Source organism: Canis lupus, chromosome 2 (genome assembly GCF_003254725.2).
Source record: "Canis lupus dingo isolate Sandy chromosome 2, ASM325472v2, whole genome shotgun sequence".
NCBI lineage: Eukaryota > Metazoa > Chordata > Mammalia > Carnivora > Canidae > Canis > Canis lupus.
Genome location: NC_064244.1, coordinates 34,920,373 through 34,941,705, shown reverse-complemented (window position 1 = coordinate 34,941,705; position 21,333 = coordinate 34,920,373). Strand labels below are relative to the sequence as shown.

At 43.2% G+C, this 21,333-nt stretch overlaps 3 protein-coding genes across 22 annotated transcripts in view; 1 reads left to right on the top strand and 2 right to left on the bottom strand.

Annotated features, from left to right (window-relative positions):
* Positions 1 to 21,333, bottom strand: part of LOC112658945 (protocadherin gamma-C5) — a 202,790-nt gene that overhangs the window by 157,654 nt on the left and 23,803 nt on the right. For 3 of the 12 annotated variants that reach the window (XR_007404067.1, XR_007404068.1, XM_049097569.1), the window contains exon 1: positions 133 to 3,298. The exons of 4 other annotated variants lie outside the window; for them this stretch is intronic. Coding sequence is in view for 6 of the 8 variants with exons in the window: in XM_049097569.1 (XP_048953526.1) it covers positions 133 to 2,568 (2,436 nt within the window). In the remaining 2 variants the exon portion in view is untranslated. Of the gene's footprint in view, positions 1 to 132; positions 3,299 to 6,000; positions 6,139 to 8,644; positions 11,075 to 21,333 lie in introns of those variants that run through there. 5 more of the 12 variants (XM_025445308.3, XM_049097521.1, XM_035713881.2 and 2 more) reach the window with 5 other exon arrangements.
* Positions 1 to 21,333, top strand: part of LOC118354098 (uncharacterized) — a 108,332-nt gene that overhangs the window by 85,653 nt on the left and 1,346 nt on the right. For 2 of the 9 annotated variants that reach the window (XR_007404100.1, XR_007404103.1), the window contains exons 2-3: positions 79 to 492; positions 8,718 to 8,848. The exons of 2 other annotated variants lie outside the window; for them this stretch is intronic. The gene's annotated coding sequence lies outside the window, so the exon portion shown is untranslated. Of the gene's footprint in view, positions 1 to 78; positions 493 to 8,717; positions 8,891 to 21,333 lie in introns of those variants that run through there. 5 more of the 9 variants (XR_004814056.2, XR_004814055.2, XR_007404097.1 and 2 more) reach the window with 4 other exon arrangements.
* On the bottom strand, positions 15,443 to 20,366 carry LOC118354099 (protocadherin gamma-A2-like). The gene has a single exon (XM_035713888.2). It carries the CDS (start codon positions 16,188 to 16,190, stop codon positions 15,636 to 15,638), a length of 555 nt encoding a protein of 184 aa, XP_035569781.1. The 5' UTR covers positions 16,191 to 20,366; the 3' UTR covers positions 15,443 to 15,635.

The window sequence follows — 21,333 nt, the reverse complement described above, 5'->3', positions numbered from 1 at the left end:
CTAAATATGTATAAACCGAATACATCCTCCCACTAAAAACAGGTTGGTTTTGTTTTGTTTTGTTTTGTTTTGAAAAAGCCACCTAAAAGACTTGTGCAGCGATACTAACAACTGGGAGGCAGATAATCTCACCTGATTATTCGTAGAGTCCGGATTGCCTAAATCAGCCGCTGAATTTTCAGTAATCAAGAGTGGCTCGCTTTTCCCACAGCTCTCCTGGCTGAGGAGCGTGTCCGCATAGTTGGGCTGCGGGAAGATCACGTGACTCTCCCGCGAGCCCGTGGTCAGGGACACCTCGTGAGAATAGGTCTGCAGGAACGCCCGCACCCCGTCCACGCCCACAAACTGCGAGGCCGAGGCCGGCGCGCCCAGCAGCCCTCCTCCTGCAGCCTGGAGCAGACGCGACGCGTGCCAGCGCCTCAGCCTGAGCGCCAGCAGCACGATGACAAAGGCGAGGAAGACGCAGGAGACTGCGGCCACTGCCACCACCAGGTACAGCGTGAGGTCTGAAGCTTGGGAGTCACGTGGGGCTTCCAGGCTGCCCAAGTCAGCCAGGACATCTGGGATGCTGTCAGCAATGGCCACAGTGAGCGTGACGGTGGCCGAGAGAGGGGGCTGGCCGTGGTCCTGCACCGCCACCACCAGGCTCTGCTTGAGGGCGTCTCTGTCTAGCAGGGCCCGCGCTGTGCGCACCTCTCCCGTGTGCAGCCCCACCTGGAAGAGCCCAGGCTCGCTGGCCTTGAGCAGGTGGTAGGACAGCCAGGCGTTCTGGCCAGAGTCTTTGTCCACTGCCACAACTTTAGTGACCAGGTAGCCAGGCTCTGCATATCGGGGAGCCAGCTCCACACCAGTGGAGCCATCGATGGGGAGGGTAGGGTACAGGATCTCTGGTGCATTGTCATTCTGGTCCAGCACGAATATGCTGACAGACACATTGCTGCTGAGTGATGGGTTTCCACTATCCTTTGCTGTCACCCACAGTTGCAGGTCACGAAACTGTTCATAGTCAAAGGAGTGCAGGGCATACAGGGTGCCAGTATCTGAGTTAATGGAGATGTAGGAGGATAAAGGTGCTCCCTGGAGGGTATCTTCCACCAAGGAATAAGTGACTTGGGAGTTCTCTCTGCTGTCCAGGTCAAGTGCCATCACTGAGAAGAAGGAGGCTCCTCTGGGGTTGTTTTCAGGAATGTAGACAGAGTAAGATGAGTCAACAAAAGTGGGCGGATTATCATTGTCGTCTGCTACCTTTATTGAAATGTGAGTTTCTGTAGACAAGGGTGGAAATCCCTGATCTTTGGCTACCAAGGTTATATTATAGCTGTGGACCTGCTCCCTGTCCAGCATTCTGTTTGTTATCAATTTGTAATAATTTCCATAAGTCTTTTCTAATTTAAAAGGCAGACTGTTAGGAATGAAACATGAGACTTGACCATTTTCTCCAGAGTCTTGATCTTGTACATTTAGAAGAGCAATAACTGTACCTGGAGGAGAGTTCTCCAGCACTGAGTTAGTAGAAGATGTGATAGTTATTTCTGGAGCATTATCATTCACATCCACAACTGTGATGAACACCTTAGCAGTGGTGGAAAGACCTCCACCATCTTGACCTTGAATTTCCATCTCATAGAATCTATATTTCTCAAAATCCAGAGAACCTCGTATTAAGACTTCTCCAGTTTGAGAATCCAGTTGGAATATTTCAGAAGTTTTGCTTTCCATATTCCTGAATGAATACACCACTTCCCCATTGATTCCCTCATCTGGATCAGTTGCATTTACCATGAGAACCCGAGTTCCAGAGCTGAGATCCTCAGGAATACTCACTCGATATACAGACTGTGTAAACTTTGGTACATGGTCATTTACGTCGAGGACCACCACATGAATGGCAACAGCACCCTGGTGGATGGGATCTCCTCCATCAAAGGCTGTGAGGAGGAGGTGGTGAGCAGCCTCTCTCTCTCTGTCCAGACTCCCCTCCAGCACTAGTTCTGGATTCTTGGCCCCATCTGTTCCACCTCGCATTTGTAAGGAAAAGTAACTATTAGGATTGAGCTGGTAGCGCTGAAGGGAGTTCATTCCCACATCTGGATCCCTAGCGCTAGGAAGGGGAAATCTGGATCCGGGACTTGCGTGCTCACTGACTTTTATCTCTATTTCCGCCTCCTGAAAGCTGGGGGCATTATCATTAATATCCATTATTTCCACCTCTACTCCATAAATTTTCAGGGTATCTTCCACAAGTATCTCTATATTTAAAAAACAGGAAGACACTGTCTCACAGAGCTCCTCCCGGTCTAACCTACCTGCAGTGATCAAGCTGCCACTTCGCGGATTCAGAGCGAAAAGCTGCATCCTATCTCTGGAGATGATGCGGATGCGGCGTTCCGCCAGCTCCCAGGGCTCCAACCCTAGGTCATTGGAAATATTGCCCACGAAGAAGCCTTTGTCTGTCTCTTCAGGCACCGAATATCGGATATGCCCTGCCTCAGACTCCTGTAGAGTCCTCAGAAAAATGTACAGGAGGACCAGCCCGCTGCGGTCCAGGCGTAGTAGCGGATTCCCCATGGCAGTAAACTGAGCATATATTCTCTGATTTCCTGAGCTGTTTTGTTCTGAATCGGCTTATGTATCTACGAGGTTCCGGAATGATTGCAGCCAAAATATATTAGAGAGCGAACCACTTTGTTTCCAGCATCAGGATCTGTGAGTATCCATATTACTCCGCTTTGTGTTGTAGAGATGAGGGAGGGAGGAAGGGACTGCTGCTTGCAGCTTCCCATTCCCTGATTGGTGAAGAGCGGCGCCTAGAGCCGAATCTTATTATTGCAACGAGTAAGAAAACCCAACTAATGTGTCTTCCGTAAGTTATTACACACTTTTCCAATAATTATACATATTTATAACAATGAAAATTGCACACAATAAAGAGTTACATAATGTGATAAAGATTTACTAAGAGCACTTAATAAAAGTAATAATTATTAAAAAGAGCTTGCTTAATTTAAAAAATATTTTTTTTAAATATTTTTAAATACTACTGGAACTGAAAACTTGTAGGTTAGATTTCCTTCCTATTGATTTTTAACAACTGAAGGGAATAGTATTTGTGGATGTGGAACTAGCACAGTTCCAAAAAAATATCAGGGCACATGACTATAATTCCTAACAATATTTCTTTATTGAGTAAAATAAATAGGAAACATTTGAGAAAATTTGGATGGCATTAGGGTAGTCATTTAAAATACCAAAACATAAAACTATAATTGTGTTCCATATTCTTAAGTAATAGCCTATTTCATGAAAAAGTTGCCAGAGATTTCTATACATATATATTTTTACTCTGAATGGAGAAGGACTCCATTGTAAACTTTAAACAGTTATACCAATAGGTTTGACTTAGATTTACCCTTAAGAACTTCATCAAGAGACTGAATCTAGAATCATTATTTTATTTTTAAGTAAGCTCTATGCCCAAGTTGGGATTGAACGCATAACCTTGAGATTAAGAAACACGTGCTCTACCAACTGAGCAAGTCACATGCCCCTTTATTTAGAATCTTTAAACGATGGCATATTGAAAAATATTGGCATATTAGAATATAAAAAGTTATTTTAAAAACTTACCTGTTTAAAAGTCTTCTTGTCTGCTTCAACATTAGGAATTAAAATGCTAGCTGATAGCCCCAAAGAGCTATCTTTGTTGAGAATATCTTGTGTGGCTGGAAAATGATCAACAGATGTGAGAAAATTAAATTCCACATTAGTTTGATCGCCAGGCACACACAAATTATAAGCATAGGGCAATGTTCCTTCACTGTAGTTAGAAGGAATCTCGGGTCCAGACTTGGAGCAGAGAACAGACTCAAAGCAGCCTCCTGTGGCCAGGCTGGAAGAGCTTCTCAAGCGCAGGGCAACCGCCAGAATCACCGCGAGGAGGAAGAGCACGGAGATCAAGGCCAAAGCCACCACCAGGTAGAACTGCAGCTCAGCCTGGGGATCAGCGGGCGCCTGGCGCTCGCTGACGTCTGGCAGCGCCTCCTGCAAGCTGTCAGCGAAAACCAGGAGCAGCGTGGCTGTGGCCGAGAGGGGCGGCTGTCCCCCATCCCGCACAGCGACCAGCAGGCGCTGGCGGGCCGCGTCCCTGTCGCCCAAAGCACGCGCCGTGCGCACCTCGCCCGTGCGCAGCCCCAGGCTGAAGAGTCCCGGCTCGCTGGCCTGCAGCACGTGGTATGACAGCCAGGCATTGTGTCCCGAGTCGGCGTCCACCGCCACCACCTTGGTGACCAGGTAGCCGGGCTGCGCGGCGCGCGGCACCGTGTCGAAGAGCGCCGAGCCGTCGGGCCCCAGCGCCGGGTACAGCACCCGCGGCGCGTTGTCGTTGCGGTCGCCCACCAACACGCGCAGGCTCACGTTGGCGCTGAGCGCGGGCGAGCCCTGGTCGCGGGCCTGCAGGGTCAGCTCGAAGGCGCGCAGCTGCTCGTGGTCGAAGGCGCGCTGCGCGAACACCACGCCGCTCTGCGCGCTCACCGACACGTAGGACGCCAGCGCCCGTGGCTCCAGGTCGCTGGCCACGATGGAGTAGGAGACGCGGCCGTTGGGCCCCAGGTCGGGGTCGGAGGCGCTGACTTGGGCGATGGAGGCTCCAGGAGGGTTGTTTTCGGCCACGTGGACCACGTAGGAGGCCTGCTGGAAAACTGGTGCGTTGTCGTTGACATCCGTGATGTGTAGGAAGACGCTTTTACTGGAGGATAGGGATGGCTTGCCCTTGTCTGTGGCTGTAATGGTGACATTGTACTCTGCCATCTGCTCCCTATCTAGGGCACTGTCAATCACCAGCTTGTAATAATTCTTGGAGGTGGATTCTAATTTGAAAGGACCTTCTTCCTGAATATAGCAGGTAACCAGACTGTTTTGCCCAGAGTCCTGGTCTCTCACTTTAAATAGGGCTATTACAGTTCCAAGATCTGAATCCTCTGGAATCTGGTTAGAAAAGGACATCAATGTAACCTCTGGAGCATTGTCATTCTCATCAACAATTTCAATATGAACATTACAGTGAGCCGTGTGCACTCCTCCATCCTTGGCTTCTACAACCAGCATGTATCTACTTGTCTTTTCAAAGTCCAGTGTACCATTGGTTGTAATGTCACCGGTATTTGGATTGAGATTGAAGAGGAGGCTGGTACTTGTTGGGGCACTGAGGAAGGCATAGGTGATCTCTGCATTAACACCCTCGTCCTGGTCGGTAGCCATCACTTGCAGCAGAGAGGTCCCCCAGGGCACGTTTTCTTGGAGGCTAACTCTGTATGTGTCCTGGCTGAACACTGGAGCATTATCATTGGCATCGGTGACCTGAATCCGAATCTGGGTGGTGCCGCTTAGGGGAGGGTCTCCACCGTCCATGGCAGTCAGGATTAACTGGTGAGAGCTCTGCTGTTCTCTGTCCAGAGGTTTTTCCAGCAGTAATTCTGGGTATTTACTTCCATCAGGACTTTCCTTCATTGTCACAGAGAAGTGTTCATTGGGGTTGATAGTGTATATCTTCAATGAGTTACTTTCTGCATCTGCATCTTGTGCAGAATCCAAAGGGAATTTTACACCTGGTAAGGCTGACTCACAGATTTCCAAGTCAATGACTTTTGCCATGAAACGTGGTGCATTGTCATTAATATCTTGGATTTCAACAATCACATGGAAAACATTCATTGGATTTTCAGCAACCATTTCAAATTCTAGTGTACACTCCGATTTCCTCCCGCAAATTTCTTCTCGATCTATTCTACCATTCACTAACAAATCCCCACTCTCTGTACTCACACTGAAGAAATTCTCTGCACTAACCCACAGTTTTCGAGCTGGCAACTCCTGGACACTGAGCTTCAGGTCCTTGGCAAGGTTCCCCACCCGCAAGCCCTTGGCCTGCTCCTCTGGAATAGTGTACTGGATCTGCTGGGATATAGCCCCCCACAGCAAAGACAGCAGAAAGAGAAACAGTACCTGAATTTTCATCAGTTCAGTTTTTCCGGAGCTTCTTTGCATTTTTTTTTATCTCACCGGGAAGCTTCTTTTCAGGATGTCTCTGAGATGTTTAAAAAAATAAAAGACAGCACCTGGGCTTTTGTGATTTGAGGGCAGGACTTGAGTTGGTGGGTGCAGCCTCCGCCTTCTTATGTGTGCAGGACAAAGCAGGAAAGCACCGCCTAAGTCTCCCACAGAATTTAGAACCTTTCTTCCCTTTGGTCAACAGCGGCGCCCGGAGGTTGTCTGGGAGAACTGCATATTGTCCAGCCATTTACCCTCCACGAGCAAGCTCTCAAATCTATGTATCTTATTTGTTGAAAACCTAAGTATTCATATTTACCCTCTATATTTGGCATGTTCTAGTTTTTATCATTTCGTAAGTATTGTTATCATTTTACATTCTTTTTTGCATTAAAAAATTCACAAGGCATACCACCTTTTTTCAGTTTAGGGGGTAAAAATATCTTCAGTGATTTCACTGTATTGGTGAACACTGGTGTGAGTAGTGCAGATGAAATAAGTTACTGGCTTTTTACCCACACTTTCGTGAACTATGATCCATACATTTTTGTAAAATCCATAACCTCCTTTATATAGTATTTTAACTCTCTCCAAAAATACTTTATCAATTCAGTAATACTTTTCAAAGATACAATCTTTGCAAAAAAGTCAAGACCCTAGACTTATTTTAATGTATTGCTCACTTTTTAAAAACAGGTAGTCTTAAAAAAATAAAATAAAATAAAAACAGGTAGTCTTCTCATTAAGTACAGCACAGCCTGATAACTTTGTTAAAGTGACAATTTAGTACACATGCTTTTATACAGCTGAATCTTGTGAATGCCATATTTATTATTTCTATGAAATCAGTGCTTTTTATTATATGAATGTATATGTAATACACCATAATGCCAATACTCAGATCCAGCTGATTTATTCCATTGATACATATAGTGAGTTTGACTTGATCACTGGTAAATCTTGGAGAGGTGTTGAGAGTCCTTAGACACTCCATTTTGGAACTTACCTTATAATTCTTGAACTCACCTTGGATAACTAAAACAAATACTTTTATTTCAAATGCATTACCAAATTAGATACCAATATAATGATTTATTCTCCTATTTTGCAATGTTAATCCAAACTCACATTACACTCCAGTCATAACAGACTATTTTCCTATGACCTTATTTTCATTGTTTTCCCTACTTTATGAATTTATATTTTCTCTTCCTTTTGCCATTAACCTTCTCCCTTTCTATTGTAATGAATTCTTGCCTATCCTTAAGAAAATCCTTTCTATGAAAATGGAATGTCTGAGACTTTTCAGCATCTATACAAGTTGATGGAAATTGTACAGTCTTTGTACTCTCTGTACACTTTCATAACATTTGTGTAGACTTTGTTTTATACAGGATTATTAGAAAATCTCTTAGAGCAGCTGAAGTTCCTGGGGCACTACCCATTTAGCAATTTTTCTCATGAAGAAAGTGATACTAATATAAAGACTCTTCCTTAAAGAAGACATTTTGAAGATCATGTGCTTTTTCTGTGAGGTATTTGCATGTTTGAGTGAAAATATACCTTCCTCTGCTCTGCTCTCAGTTATTTGGCTCAGGCCCTGCATCTCACACTATTGAATATAATATCTCCTTCTAATGTATGGAGGGAGAGATATGTTACTTTATTTGAAACCTAATGAAATAGATTTTGGATGACTGTCTGAGGTGATTTGATGGGTGAATTTCATAAATTTCAAAATGAGCCAAAAATTTCTGGCTCAAGAAAGGACTCTATTCCATTGTTGGAGTAGCTGGTCTGGAATTGTCCTGCTGAGACTGAAACATATCTCCGGCATTTTCTTATCCTTCTCAAAGGACAAGAAATGTCACTTCAAGACTCCTAACAATTTAGGCAATTGACCTCCCCACCTTCAGACAAAAGGCTGAAATCAGTATGAATGAGCACATACATCACGCATACCTCAGGTATACACAGTAAGAAATACAGGCCACGTAAAAACATTTGACCAAACTTTACATTTTTTTACTCAACAGTTTTTATGTCATTGAGATGAAGAATATGGTGCGGCATGGAAAGAGCAAGCATCATTTTACAGGAGTCTAAAATACCTAATATTTATATTTTTTATTTGTACCAGTGAGGATAAGCTAAATAGTTTGGAGCAACAAACCTCAAATCACAGGAAATTAAAATGAAAAAGGTCTATTTATCAAAGGTATACACATTAGTGAATGACAACCACAGAGCTCTTGCTATATTCAAGCATTCAGATAGAAGGAACAGCCATAATTTCAAAAAATAACTTAGAAATCTGGAAATTCTTACAATGCCAACAGGAGCTTCCTCCAGGAAGAGGCACATATTATTCTCATTTATTATATAATAGAACTAGTTACTTAGGCCTACTTAGTCATAACCACGTCAGGAAGATCAGCTCTACCATAAGCCCAGAAGAAGAGAGAAACAAATATTTAAACAACAAAACTGAGGACGACCACGTTGTTTTATTTTCAAAAAAAATTTGTATTAAAACCTTTATATTAGCCACGCCAGCATAATTGTTCTTTATAATATTCCAAGAAAGAAAGAAACCTACCTTAAGTAAGCTGGAGTTTCCTTTCGTTTCCGATATATCCTGAGTTATCAGAAGAGGCTCGCTTTTCCCACAGCTCTCCTGGCTGAGGAGCGTGTCCACATAGTTGGGCTGCGGGAAGATCACGTGACTCTCCCGCGAGCCCGCGGTCAGGGACACCTCGTGAGAATAGGTCTGCAGGAACGCCCGCACCCCGTCCACGCCCACAAACTGCGAGGCCGAGGCCGGCGCGCCCAGCAGCCCTCCTCCTGCAGCCTGGAGCAGACGCGACGCGTGCCAGCGCCTCAGCCTGAGCGCCAGCAGCACGACGACAAAGGCGAGGAAGACGCAGGAGACTGCGGCCACTGCCACCACCAGGTACAGCGTGAGGTCTGAAGCTTGGGAGTCACGTGGGGCTTCCAGGCTGCCCAAGTCAGCCAGGACATCTGGGATGCTGTCAGCAATGGCCACAGTGAGCGTGACGGTGGCCGAGAGAGGGGGCTGGCCATGGTCCTGCACCGCCACCACCAGGCTCTGCTTGAGCGCGTCTCTGTCCAGCAGGGCCCGCGCTGTGCGCACCTCTCCCGTGTGCAGCCCCACCTGGAAGAGCCCAGGCTCGCTGGCCTTGAGCAGGTGGTAGGACAGCCAGGCGTTCTGGCCTGAGTCTCTGTCCACTGCCACCACTTTGGTGACCAGGTAGCCGGGCTCTGCGGAGCGGGGCGCCAGCTCCACGCCTGTGGAACCGTCGGTGGGGAGGGTGGGGTACAAGATTTCAGGCGCATTGTCATTTTGGTCCAGCACGAATATGCTAATTGACACATTGCTGCTGAGTGGAGGGTTCCCATTGTCACAGGCTGTCACCAATAGGTGTAGGTCTCTAACCTGCTCATAGTCAAAGGAACAGAGCGCATACAGGACACCAGTGTTGGAATTGATGGAGACATAGGTGGAGAGAGGCACTCCCTGGATAGTATCCTCCATCAGTGCGTAAGTAATGTGGGCGTTGTGGATGCTATCCGGATCCTGGGTGGTCACACAGAAGATGGAAGCTCCCCTAGGATTGTTTTCAAGAATGTAGGCAGAGTAGGTGGCCTGACTGAAGGCAGGTGGGTTGTCATTGATGTCTGCAACATGCACAATGATATGAGTGTTTGTGGACAGTGGGGGATTTCCCCCATCTGTGGCTCTGAGAGTGATGTTGTATTCAGAGACCTGTTCACGATCTAAAGATCTGGCTGTCACTAATCGGTAATATTGGTCTATTGATTTTTCTAAATTAAATGGCATATTTCCCAGGACAAAAACTGTGACTTGCCCATTTTGCCCAGAATCTCGGTCATGCACATTGATAAGGGCAATTTCTCTTCCAGCAGTAGCCTCTTCTGGGACTGATGCAGTAAGAGAAGTGATTGTAACTTCTGGGGCATTGTCATTCACATCCAGAACTGTGACTAAGATCTTAGCTCTTGAAAGAAGACCGGGTCCATCTTGTGCTTCAACTTTAATTTCATAGAACATGGCATCCTCATAATCTAGACTCCTCAAAATTGATATATCTCCAGTCACTGAATTGAGATAAAAAATCTGAGCGACTTTCCCAGGCATTTTATCTAGAATATAGGACACTTGAGCATTGAATCCTTCATCAGGGTCAGTGGCATTCACTGTGAGCAGCGTGGTACCCACTGGCAAGTTCTCCTGAACACTTACTTGATATTCAGATTGAGTAAACACTGGTGGGTTGTCATTTGCATCCAGAACTATCACTCGGATGCACAAGTTGCCAGAGAGGACAGGGTTGCCACCATCAGAAGCAATGAGGACAAGCTGGTGAATTTTCTTTTGCTCACGGTCCAAAGCCCTCTCCAGCACTAGCTCTGGGTACTTGGCCCCGCCAGAGACATGCTTCACAGTCAGGGAAAAGTAGTCATTGAGGCTGAGGTGATAGTTCTGAAGGGAGTTCATGCCCACATCTGGGTCAAATGCAGTCTTAAGTGGAAATCGAGTTCCAGGAGCTGTTAGTTCACCGATTTTTATTTCCAATTCCTCTGTTAGAAAATCAGGAGCATTATCATTAATGTCTTTAATTTCTATTTGTACTTCAAAAATTTTCAATTTGTCTTCAACCAAGATATTAAATTTTACCAGACACAGTGTGATCTGAGCGCAGAGCTCCTCCCGGTCTATCCTGCCTGCTGTAATCAAGCTGCCGCTTCGCAGGTTCAGAGCAAAGAGCCGCGTCCTACCTCTAGAGACGATGCGGACTCCGTGCTCCATCAGCTGCCAGGGCTCGAGTCCCAGGTTCTTGGAGATGTTGCCCACAAAGGAGCCTTTGTCCAGCTCCTCCTGAACTGAGTAGTGGATCTGCCCAGATCCAGACTTGCACAGCATCCCCAGAAGTATGCACAGCAGGGCCAATCCTCCGCGGTGTTTGAATCTCAGGTATTTGGTCATTTCCTCTTTGGTGAATTGTTTTCTGTGAATTCGGTTCCAATTGCCCACGACGGACTCAAATCTTATTTTTTCTCAAGGAACTAAGCCTTTTATGGTCCTAATTTATGGGTCACAGAGCTGGGTGACTGACAAAGTGAGCTTTGTAGCAGCCTCGGACTTCCGGAGTCTGATCGACTGGTTCTTTGCTTTTTAGGATGGAGAAAATGGTGACTAGCTCCCCAGCTCCGTTTGCCTCCTTAAGTGGTCAACAGCGACACTCAGAGGCCTAATGGTTTACTGCACCCTCTGAGACAAACCCATGTCAATAATTTTTAAGTTTCCTAACACCTGAAACACTCTTCATCAGAGGTAATGGTTTTGGTGTCTATTTAGCACAGTTGAACTGCTCTATGTTAAAGTGTGTAACTTCAAGTTCCTCAATAAGTCATGTTCTAACCTTAACACCACCAATATGCTTCAAACATGGTGGAACTTTGAAATGTTCAGTTTAAAAACCACAAAGAAATATCAGCCGTATTTATAGGTTATATTTATTGAAGTTTGTCCTTGATAAGCTGACATCTTAGTTTCAATATTTGTAATTTAACCCATTCTTTAAACATATAATTGGGGATTCAAGGTAAATGATATGAACAGAACCACTTCCTCCCACACACACCCAAGCTGTGAATATATAAAATCAAACAAGGAATTCCAGTGCATTGAGAAAACTAACATAATGGGAGAAGCCAAAGGTGATGGGAGGGCCTCCAACCTGGCCTTGAAGGATAGCAAAGGCTCTCCCAAGAAACAGGACAGAAGTGGATCAGGGAAAAGGCCTGGATGTGAGAAAGAACAGTATGCCAAAGTCTAGACGTGAGAGAGAAATCACAGAACTTCAGGGTACTGGAAGTAGTTCACTTTGTCTAAATCTAGAGTGAGGGTGGTTTTTAAAGACCAAAAGTGAAACTAGTAGAGATAAACATTTGTTTTATGCTCCAGAAACCCTCTCTATTTGTTTTCCTCTCCAAGCACAGAAATAGAAATATATTTGTCACTTCAAGCATGTAGTGTTATAAACTTATCCATAAAGTGTTTATTCTTGTGAAGAGATATTCTAAACACTAAAGGAATTCTGGTTTTAATTTTTCTGTTTATATTTTATTACCTACAAGTAAAGATGTTATGATTAATTATTCCACAATAAGTTCCAGTTTTATCTCTGAGAATTATGTAATAATAATAAACACAAGAAACATTGGCTTAGATCAGCTCTCCTCAAATGCCCTTAAATATAATAAAAAATCATAGCACCTTGAAAGATGATAATACCATTAAATACAAGATTCAGTATATGATTACTTCCAAATCAAAACTTAAAATGATCCCAGTTATATAAAATATTATTGTAGTCTTTGTTTTCATTATTAAAAGCATAATAAATATACTAAAAGCCAACTTGGAAAGAGGAATGAGGAAGGAAGACAATGGTTGTGACAGGGATTGAGGTTAGGTGAGGGAACAGTTGCTGTGAGTAGGAATCTTTGAGAGGAGAAAAGTATAAGGGGGATTTTTAGAGGCAATTATTTGATATGGTCTCTGAATCCCTTGAGGATATATATTATTTTTAATGATAAAAAGGTTCCAGATGTAAGAAAATAAAAACATGTTTTTATTGTGTTTACTGTAAACATGTGTTTACTATTACACAACCCATTTACTATAGAGCAAACAATAATCATAATAATAATCATATTTGCATAATTATTTGATATGGTCTCTGAATCCCTTGAGGATATATATTATTTTTAATGATAAAAAGGTTCCAGATGTAAGAAAATAAAAACATGTTTTTATTGTGTTTACTGTAAACATGTGTTTACTATTACACAACCCATTTACTATAGAGCAAACAATAATCACTTTCTCAAGCAACAGCTACTTTAGAATAAGATTTTTAACTAAGCAGATACCATGACAAACCTTCCTAAAACACAATGAAACACATATATTTCTAAATTTCCATTTTTTAAATAGAGAAGGTCATACAAATCAAATAAAATGAAGCACCTCACTGTCAAACTGAAGGAAAAAATATTAAAATTGAGTGAGAAGAAACTAAAGAATTTCGTTATTCATAGATTAAAATGTAAAACAAAACCTTGAATTTTAAAGCACTTGAATAAACATAAAATTCAACTTTCATTTTTTTAAATTATCTTTTTATTGTATTAAAAAAGAACCCTCTACCCTCAACGTGGGGATCAAACTCATGACTCCCAGATCGAGAGTAGCATGGTTCACCAACTGAGCCAGCCAGGAGCTCCTCAACCTTCATATTTTTAATGGAAAAAGAATTATTGACTCAGGTGTATTAGATTATTTGTCCAGAGATGTGAAAGGAAGTATGAGAAACCAGATACACCAGTTCCTAATGGAATGCTCTGTGATAACCTAAATATTCACGTGATACGAACTCCTGATTTATACTCATTATACAATGATTCTAGCCCCACTTCCCCTTACAGGATGTGAACAGTTAGAACTACTGAGAAATAATTCATCAGGACTCATTTCCTAAAAATTGATAGATTCATAAGGAAATATGTGAAACAGAAAAGATGTAAACAATGGAGGGAGCTAGGTAAATAAATACATGTTTATTTTAGCAATAACTCGTAAGTATATTGTGAAGGGAGTTTACCTGAGAAAATGTTTCTTCTCCTTTCTCTTCAAGTAAAGACTGAGGGGCGGCTGACAGAAAATCCTTTTTCCCACAGCTCTCCTGGCTGAGGAGCGTGTCCGCATAGTTGGGCTGCGGGAAGATCACGTGACTCTCCCGCGAGCCCGCGGTCAGGGACACCTCGTGAGAATAGGTCTGCAGGAACGCCCGCACCCCGTCCACGCCCACAAACTGCGAGGCCGAGGCCGGCGCGCCCAGCAGCCCTCCTCCTGCAGCCTGGAGCAGACGCGACGCGTGCCAGCGCCTCAGCCTGAGCGCCAGCAGCACGATGACAAAGGCGAGGAAGACGCAGGAGACTGCGGCCACTGCCACCACCAGGTACAGCGTGAGGTCTGAAGCTTGGGAGTCACGTGGGGCTTCCAGGCTGCCCAAGTCAGCCAGGACATCTGGGATGCTGTCAGCAATGGCCACAGTGAGCGTGACGGTGGCCGAGAGAGGGGGCTGGCCGTGGTCCTGCACCGCCACCACCAGGCTCTGCTTGAGCGCGTCTCTGTCCAGCAGGGCCCGCGCTGTGCGCACCTCTCCCGTGTGCAGCCCCACCTGGAAGAGCCCAGGCTCGCTGGCCTTGAGCAGGTGGTAGGACAGCCAGGCGTTCTGGCCAGAGTCTCTGTCCACTGCCACCACCTTGGTGACCAGGTAGCCGGGCTCTGCGGAGCGGGGCGCCAGCTCCACGCCTGTGGAACCGTCGGTGGGGAGGGTGGGGTACAAGATTTCAGGCGCATTGTCATTTTGGTCCAGCACGAATATGCTAATTGACACATTGCTGCTGAGTGGAGGGTTCCCACTGTCCCACGCAGTCAACCACAGCTGCAAATCCTGGAACTGCTCGTAGTCAAAGGAGCACAGGGCATACAGGATGCCAGTGTCAGAGTTGATGGAGATGTAAGAGGACAGGGGTGCACCATGAAGAGTGTCTTCAATCAAAGAATAAGTTACATGGCCATTGTCCTCACTGTCAGGGTCATGGGCCACCACGGAAATTATGGAGGCACCCCTGGGGTTGTTTTCAGGAATGTAGGCAGAGTAGGACATGTGGGGGAAGGTGGGTGGGTTGTCATTGATGTCTGCCACCTGAAGCAAAATGTGAGCATCCGTGGACAGAGACGGTTTCCCTCCATCTTTAGCAGTCACAGTGATGTTGTAAGAGGAAAACTGTTCCCTGTCAAGGGTTCTGGTTGTAACCAGTCGGTGATAATTGTCCACTGATCCTTCTAACTTGAAAGGAAGGTTCTCTGGGAGTGAACATGTGATAAATGCATTCTGCCCAGAGTCTCTGTCATGTACATTGAAAAGTGCAATTATGGTTCCTGGAGGAGAGTCTTCAGGAATTGAGCTAGTAGCAGATGTCACGTAAAATTCTGGGGCATTGTCATTCACATCCAGAACTGTCACAATAACCTTTGTTCTGGTCAAAAGGCCCGGGCCATCCTGAGCTTCAATATCAATTTCATGGACTTTGGCATCCTCATAATCTAAACTCTTTGTGATTATTATATCTCCAGATGTCGACTCAAGCTCAAATACCTTCGAGGTTTCTCCCAGGTTTTTCTCTTGAAAATATGCCACTTGGGCATTGTATCCCTCATCTGCGTCAGTGGCAGTCACTGTGAGTATCCGGGTGCCTATGGGCATACTTTCAGGAACACTTACACGGTATTCGGGCTGTGTAAATACAGGCGCATTGTCGTTTGCATCCAGGACAGTCACACGGATGCGGGAAGTGCCAGATCGGATGGGACTGCCCCCATCCAAAGCCACAAGGATAAGGTGGTGAAAAGCCTTTTCCTCACGGTCCAGGGAGTGCTCCAGCACCAGCTCAGGGTACTTGTTCCCATCCACTCAGCTTCGCACATCCAGGGAGAAGTGGTCATTTGGGTTCAGTTCGTACTTCTGAAGGGTGTTTTCTCCTACGTCTGCATCATGTGCACTCTTTAGGGGAATTCGGAATCCTGGCGTAGTCGTTTCACTGATTTTTAGCTCTAGTTCTTCTACTCCAAAGCGAGGGGCATTATCGTTAATATCTGTTATTTCCACTTCTACTGAATAAATACTCAATTTGTCTTCTAGGAGTATGTTAAAATTCACCAGGCACCGCACGCTCTGAGCGCAGAGCTCCTCTCGGTCTATCCTGTCTGCGGTGACCAAACTGCCACTTCTCAGATTCAGAGCAAAAAGCTGCGTCCTACCTCTGGAGATGATGCGGACTCCACGTTCTGCCAGTACCAGGGGCTCCAGCCCCAGGTCCTTGGCGATGTCGCCCACAAAGGAGTCTTTGTCAATCTCTTCTGGCACAGAATAGTGCATCTGCCAAGCTCTGGCCTCACACAAGACAGCCAAAAGAAAGCACAGCAGCATAAGCCTTCCGTGTTGTGGCAACTTTTGCAGAGCCGCCATTTCTTCTGCTGCAATATTTTCTCCCAGGCAACTTCCAGCATCCAGTGCGAGATTCCACTATCTATTCCTCAGTGTCTGAGGAGACCAACATTCACAGAACCCAGGTCACTGTAGAGAGAAATTTAAGCTGCTGGACTGATTTTTTTTTTTTTCTGTCCGGAAGCTTGGGGGCCAAATGCCCAGCCCTTTTTGTTGTGGGAACCGGATTGTTGGACTGGATGTCTTGCAGGCTTTTACTTCTTAGGTGGTCAACAGCGACGCTCAGAGGCCTAAGTAATCTCTGCACCCTCTAAGGCAAACCCAGGTTATTTCTTGCTTGTTAGCTTTGTTATTTTCAAGTTGCTTTGAAGAATCTTAGTTTTAAGATATCTTAGAAGCAGCCCTTTCAAGTCAGGAGTCTTTTCCTCAGAATTAATAAGAATTTGTAAACAAATGTGACCTTGATAGTAGTTGTTAGGAAAGTATTATCAGTGAACACTCAAGGCATTCATCAAGGCTGCTGCTGCCCTTGCTCCAAATATTTCCAACTTATTTTATATTCAAAGGCAGTAAGTTCAACTTTGTAACATTAGCTACCTTATCTTCTAAAGTCATATAGTCTGTATTTCTGTGCTTGATGTCTTAGAATTTAACTTCATCTGTATTTTAAAAATTGAATTATCAGACACTTGATTGGGTGACTATTGTATACCTGGCACTTTGCCTGATTGATGCTGGAGAAAGAAATGGTGAACCTGATGAACACAGTCCTTGTTCTCAGGAAGCTTAGAGGACAGAAGAGGACACAGAAAACTACAGTATTTCAATAGAATATGTTAACTGCTACAAAGGTAGGAAATACTGCGCAATGGAAAAGAGTACATAAGAAGGGTATTCAACCTAGATCTGGGGGGTCAGAACATTTTCAATACATTGTTGAAGAGGACTCCTAAAGGGTAGGAACGGGTCAAGAGGAGGCTGGAGTAATGTTCTAGAACCTCAGTACAAATGCTTGGAGGTAAAAGGCTGCATGGAATATTAAGGAAAGTGAAGGGGGCTTGTTTTTTGTTTTCTTTTTCAATATTTTATTTATTTGAGAGAGAAAAAGAGAGCACAAGCAGGGATAAGGGCAGAGGGAGAGGGAGAAGCAGACTCCCCACTGAGCAGGGTGCCTGACAGTGGGGCTCAAACCCCCCCTGAGATCATGACCTGAGCCTAACCAACTGAGCTACTCAAGTGCCCTTCGATAATATCTTAATTAAGATTTTTAAATCAACATTCTTAAATGAGTTTGCCCACCCTTGATCTCACTTCAATCTATTTATCTTTTGGTTTCTTCCTTGTTGAACTTTTTTCATTTTTAGTTTTATCCATTCCTCTGAGAATGGAAAAAAATGGCAACAAGTGATATCAACTTACTTTATTTTCTAGTAGGGACCCTACTTTTTTAGATTTTTAAAATCTTTTCATTAACATTGTTTTGATACTTTCAAGTCTCATTAAGTAACTGATCGACATCCCTTATGGCAGCTCTCTAAAGACTTATATGTTCTAAAAAAAAAAAAGACTTATTCGTTCTTTGATGATCTGGTTTTACTCTGTATATTATTTCCCACTCATGCTTCTTCCTTTGTATCAAGTTGTTTTAATTTCCCCAGCCTCTCTTGCTTTTCTTTCTCCTTTTCCAAATCTTTGTTTTAAATCAGAATTTGGACTTTTCTTTTAGAATCTTTCAAAAAAGGGACACCTGGGGTGGCCCAGTGGTTAAGCATCTGCCTTTGGCTCAGGGCGTGATCCTGGAGTCCCGGGATCAAGTCCCACATCGGGCTCCCTGCATGGAGCCTGCTTCTCCCTCTGCCTATATCTCTTCTTTTCTCTTTCTCTTTCTCTCTCTCTCTCCCCCCCATCTCTCATGAATGAATAAATAATAAATAAATAAATAAATAAAATCAATCTTTAAAAAAATAGAATCTTTAAAAAGAATTTTAGTCATGCCAACTGCCTATTCTGTATTAGTCCTAGCACTGAACTTCATAGAATTTTAATTTCTCCCCACTGGTCTCAGTATGACTTTTATTGTCTGCTTCTATTGCTTCATCATCAGAATTCATCCTTGTTTGCACATCAATAATTTATACTCTTATCTTTGTTATTTTTCCTATTATTTTCCTTAAGTTTCTGTTGATACGATGGTTTTTGTTTGCTTCATTTCTTGGAGGGTCTTGCTCAATTCACTTATTTTAAATAATTTGTTTTGTTTTGCTTTGAGTTATTTTGTCTATTAATTTACCCCTAAGTACTCTTTTAGGTATTCCACTATTTTATTTTATTTTATTTTATTTTATTTTATTTATTTTAAGTAGGCTCCACACCCAACATGGGGCTTTAACTCATGACCCTAAGATCAAGAATTGAACGTTCAACTGACTGAACCAGTCTGGCGCCCCTATATTCCACAGTTTTAAATAATAATTTTGTTTTTGTTCCTTTCTAAACAGTTATTTCCATCGTGATTTTTTAAATTCAAGAGTAATTTAGGGATATAGATTTAAGTGTCCAAAGCTTTTTTGTTTCCTTTTACTATTTTTATTTATTTATTTTTAAAAATATTTTATTCATTTGAGAGAGAGAGAACGCACGAGTAGGCGGGGTGGCAGGCAGAGGGAGAAAGGAAGAAGCAGAGCAGGGAGTCTGGGCTCAATCCCAGGACTCCAAGATCATGACATGAGCCAAAGGCAGATGCTTAATTGACTGAGTCACCCAGGCGTCCCTCCTTTTACTGTTTTTATTTATTTATTTTTTAAGATTTTTAAAATTTATTTATAGACACAGAGAGAGAGAGGCAGAGACACAGGGAGAGGGAGAAGCAGGCTCCATTCAGGGAGCTTGATGTGGGACTTGATCCCGGGTCTCCAGGATCACACCCCAGGCTGCAGGCGGCGCCAAACCGCTGCGCCACCAGGGCTGCCCCCTTTTACTGTTTTTAAATGTTTGCTTTGTAATTTTTCCAGCTTTACTGAATTATAATCAATAAATAAAATTGTAAGATATTTAAACTGCACAATGCAATGATTTCATATATGTATACACTGTGAAAGGATTCCCCCATCGAATTAATTAACACATCTTTCACCTCAAATATTCTTTTTTTGCTCAGAGAGATCATTTAAGTTCTTTCTGAGCAAATTGCTATTATACAATGTAGTCTCCATGTTATACAATAGATACTCAGGCCTTATTCATTTTACAACTGAAAGTTTATACCATTTTACTTACCTCTCCCTATTTCCCCCACCCAGGTTTTTGAACTAAGTTATATATAATATGTTATGTTACATATAACATAATCATAAATATGTATAAGGCATTATATTATCGGTACTTTGAAATTTGCTCTGCCTTTTTTGTGATGACTATATACTAAATTGCTGTAGATTTTCCATATGCTCGTATAAAGAATAGCTATTCTATATTTGTTTTGCATAGGATTCTATACAGATTTATTAGATCAAGCTTAGAGATTCTGTTCAAATGTTCTATATGTTTAGTAATTTTGTGCCTGTAGGGTGTATTATTTCTTATGGAATGGAGTTTAAATCTCATGGTATTATTTTCTTTTTTATTTTTTTAAAGATTTTATTTATTCATGAGAGACACAGAGAGAAAGAGAGGCAGAGATGTACGGAGAGGGAGAAGCAGGCTCCCTGCAGGGAGCCCAATGCTGGACTTGATCCTGGACACCGGGATCACCTCCTGAGCTGAAGGCAGATGCTCAACCACTGAGCCACCCAGGCATCCCTCCTGGTATTATTTTCAAAGCTATGTTGTTCAGTGATGGGGGCTCATCTTATTTATATATTTTTGTTTGTTTTTGTAATTATGGTCAGTTCATTTAAAAAGTCACCATTAATGTTTGCTGTCTTAAACACTATTTTGCTGTTATATTAAAATCAACATGGCTGCTTTCTTTTGTGTGTGTATATATGTATATTTTTATTTTCAATATTTCAGTGTAATTTTGTTTTGAACATGTATCTTGTTGGCAGAGTATAGATGGATTTTTTTAAATTTTTTATTTATTTATGATAGTCACACACACACACAGAGAGAGGCAGAGACACAGGCAGAGGGAGAAGCGGGCTCCATGCACGGGAGCCCGATGTGGGATTTGATCCCGGGTCTCCAGGATCGCACCCTGGGCCAAAGGCAGGTGCTAAACCGCTGCGCCACCCAGGGATCCCTAGATGGATTTTTAAAATCATCCAACTTGGTAATCTCTGTGCTTTAATAAGTAAACCTAGCTCATTTATATACACACAGAAGCAAAATTTTAAATTAACACCAGCTAAGAAAATCCAGAATTGAAATAACCTATGTTATTTATATGTTATACTTTTTAAAAGATGTATTTATTTATTTGAGAGAGAGTGAGAGAAAGAGAGAGAGAAAGCACACATGTAGGGGAGGGGCAGAGGGAGAGGAATCCTCAAGATTACTCCCCACTGAAGGTGGAGCCTTCCAGGTGGATCCATCCTAGGATCCTGAGATTAAGACCTGAACCAAAACCAAGAGTAGGACGTTTAACCAACTGAGCCACCCAGGTGCTCCATAAAATAACTTATGTTACTGAGAGTGTAATCCAAACAGAAAATAATAAAAATCAAGACTTAGATATACAGCAAGGATGAGAGATATTTTTAAAAAGGCACCACAGAGAAGACAGATATCTTAAAATAAGGACAATTTGTTGATAGTATCTCATTAGCAACAATAATTCCAGAAGACGATGTGTTTCAACATTTTTGTACATTTAAGTGGAAGAGTTGGTTTTTGTTTTCCTTAATTGCTGTCTCTCTTCTACTTTTTTTCCCCCACTCTGCTACTGTCCTAGGTTCAGGGTTTTGTCTCTTATGGTTTTGAAATTGCTTCTATTCCAGGTCTTGGGCCATAAGTAAGTCATTTAATGGTGTGCAGCAGTAATACTGTAAATATTACATCTCATGTCTGTTCATTTTCTGAAGCTAGCATCTATATCCACTTCTCTCCTTTTGTCCACAGATTGTCTCCTTTCGCAGGCATTGGTAGGCAGCCTTTTAAAGCAGTTTCTTTCCCTTTTAACTAGATGAGGGGGGCCAAACTGCTTATTTTGGATCAAAGACTAAGT

Bases quoted from the DNA above. Each gene is read 5' to 3' on its own strand.
- LOC118354099 (XM_035713888.2), bottom strand. From the start codon at position 16,190: ATGGCGGCTCTGCAAAAGTTGCCACAACACGGAAGGCTTATGCTGCTG.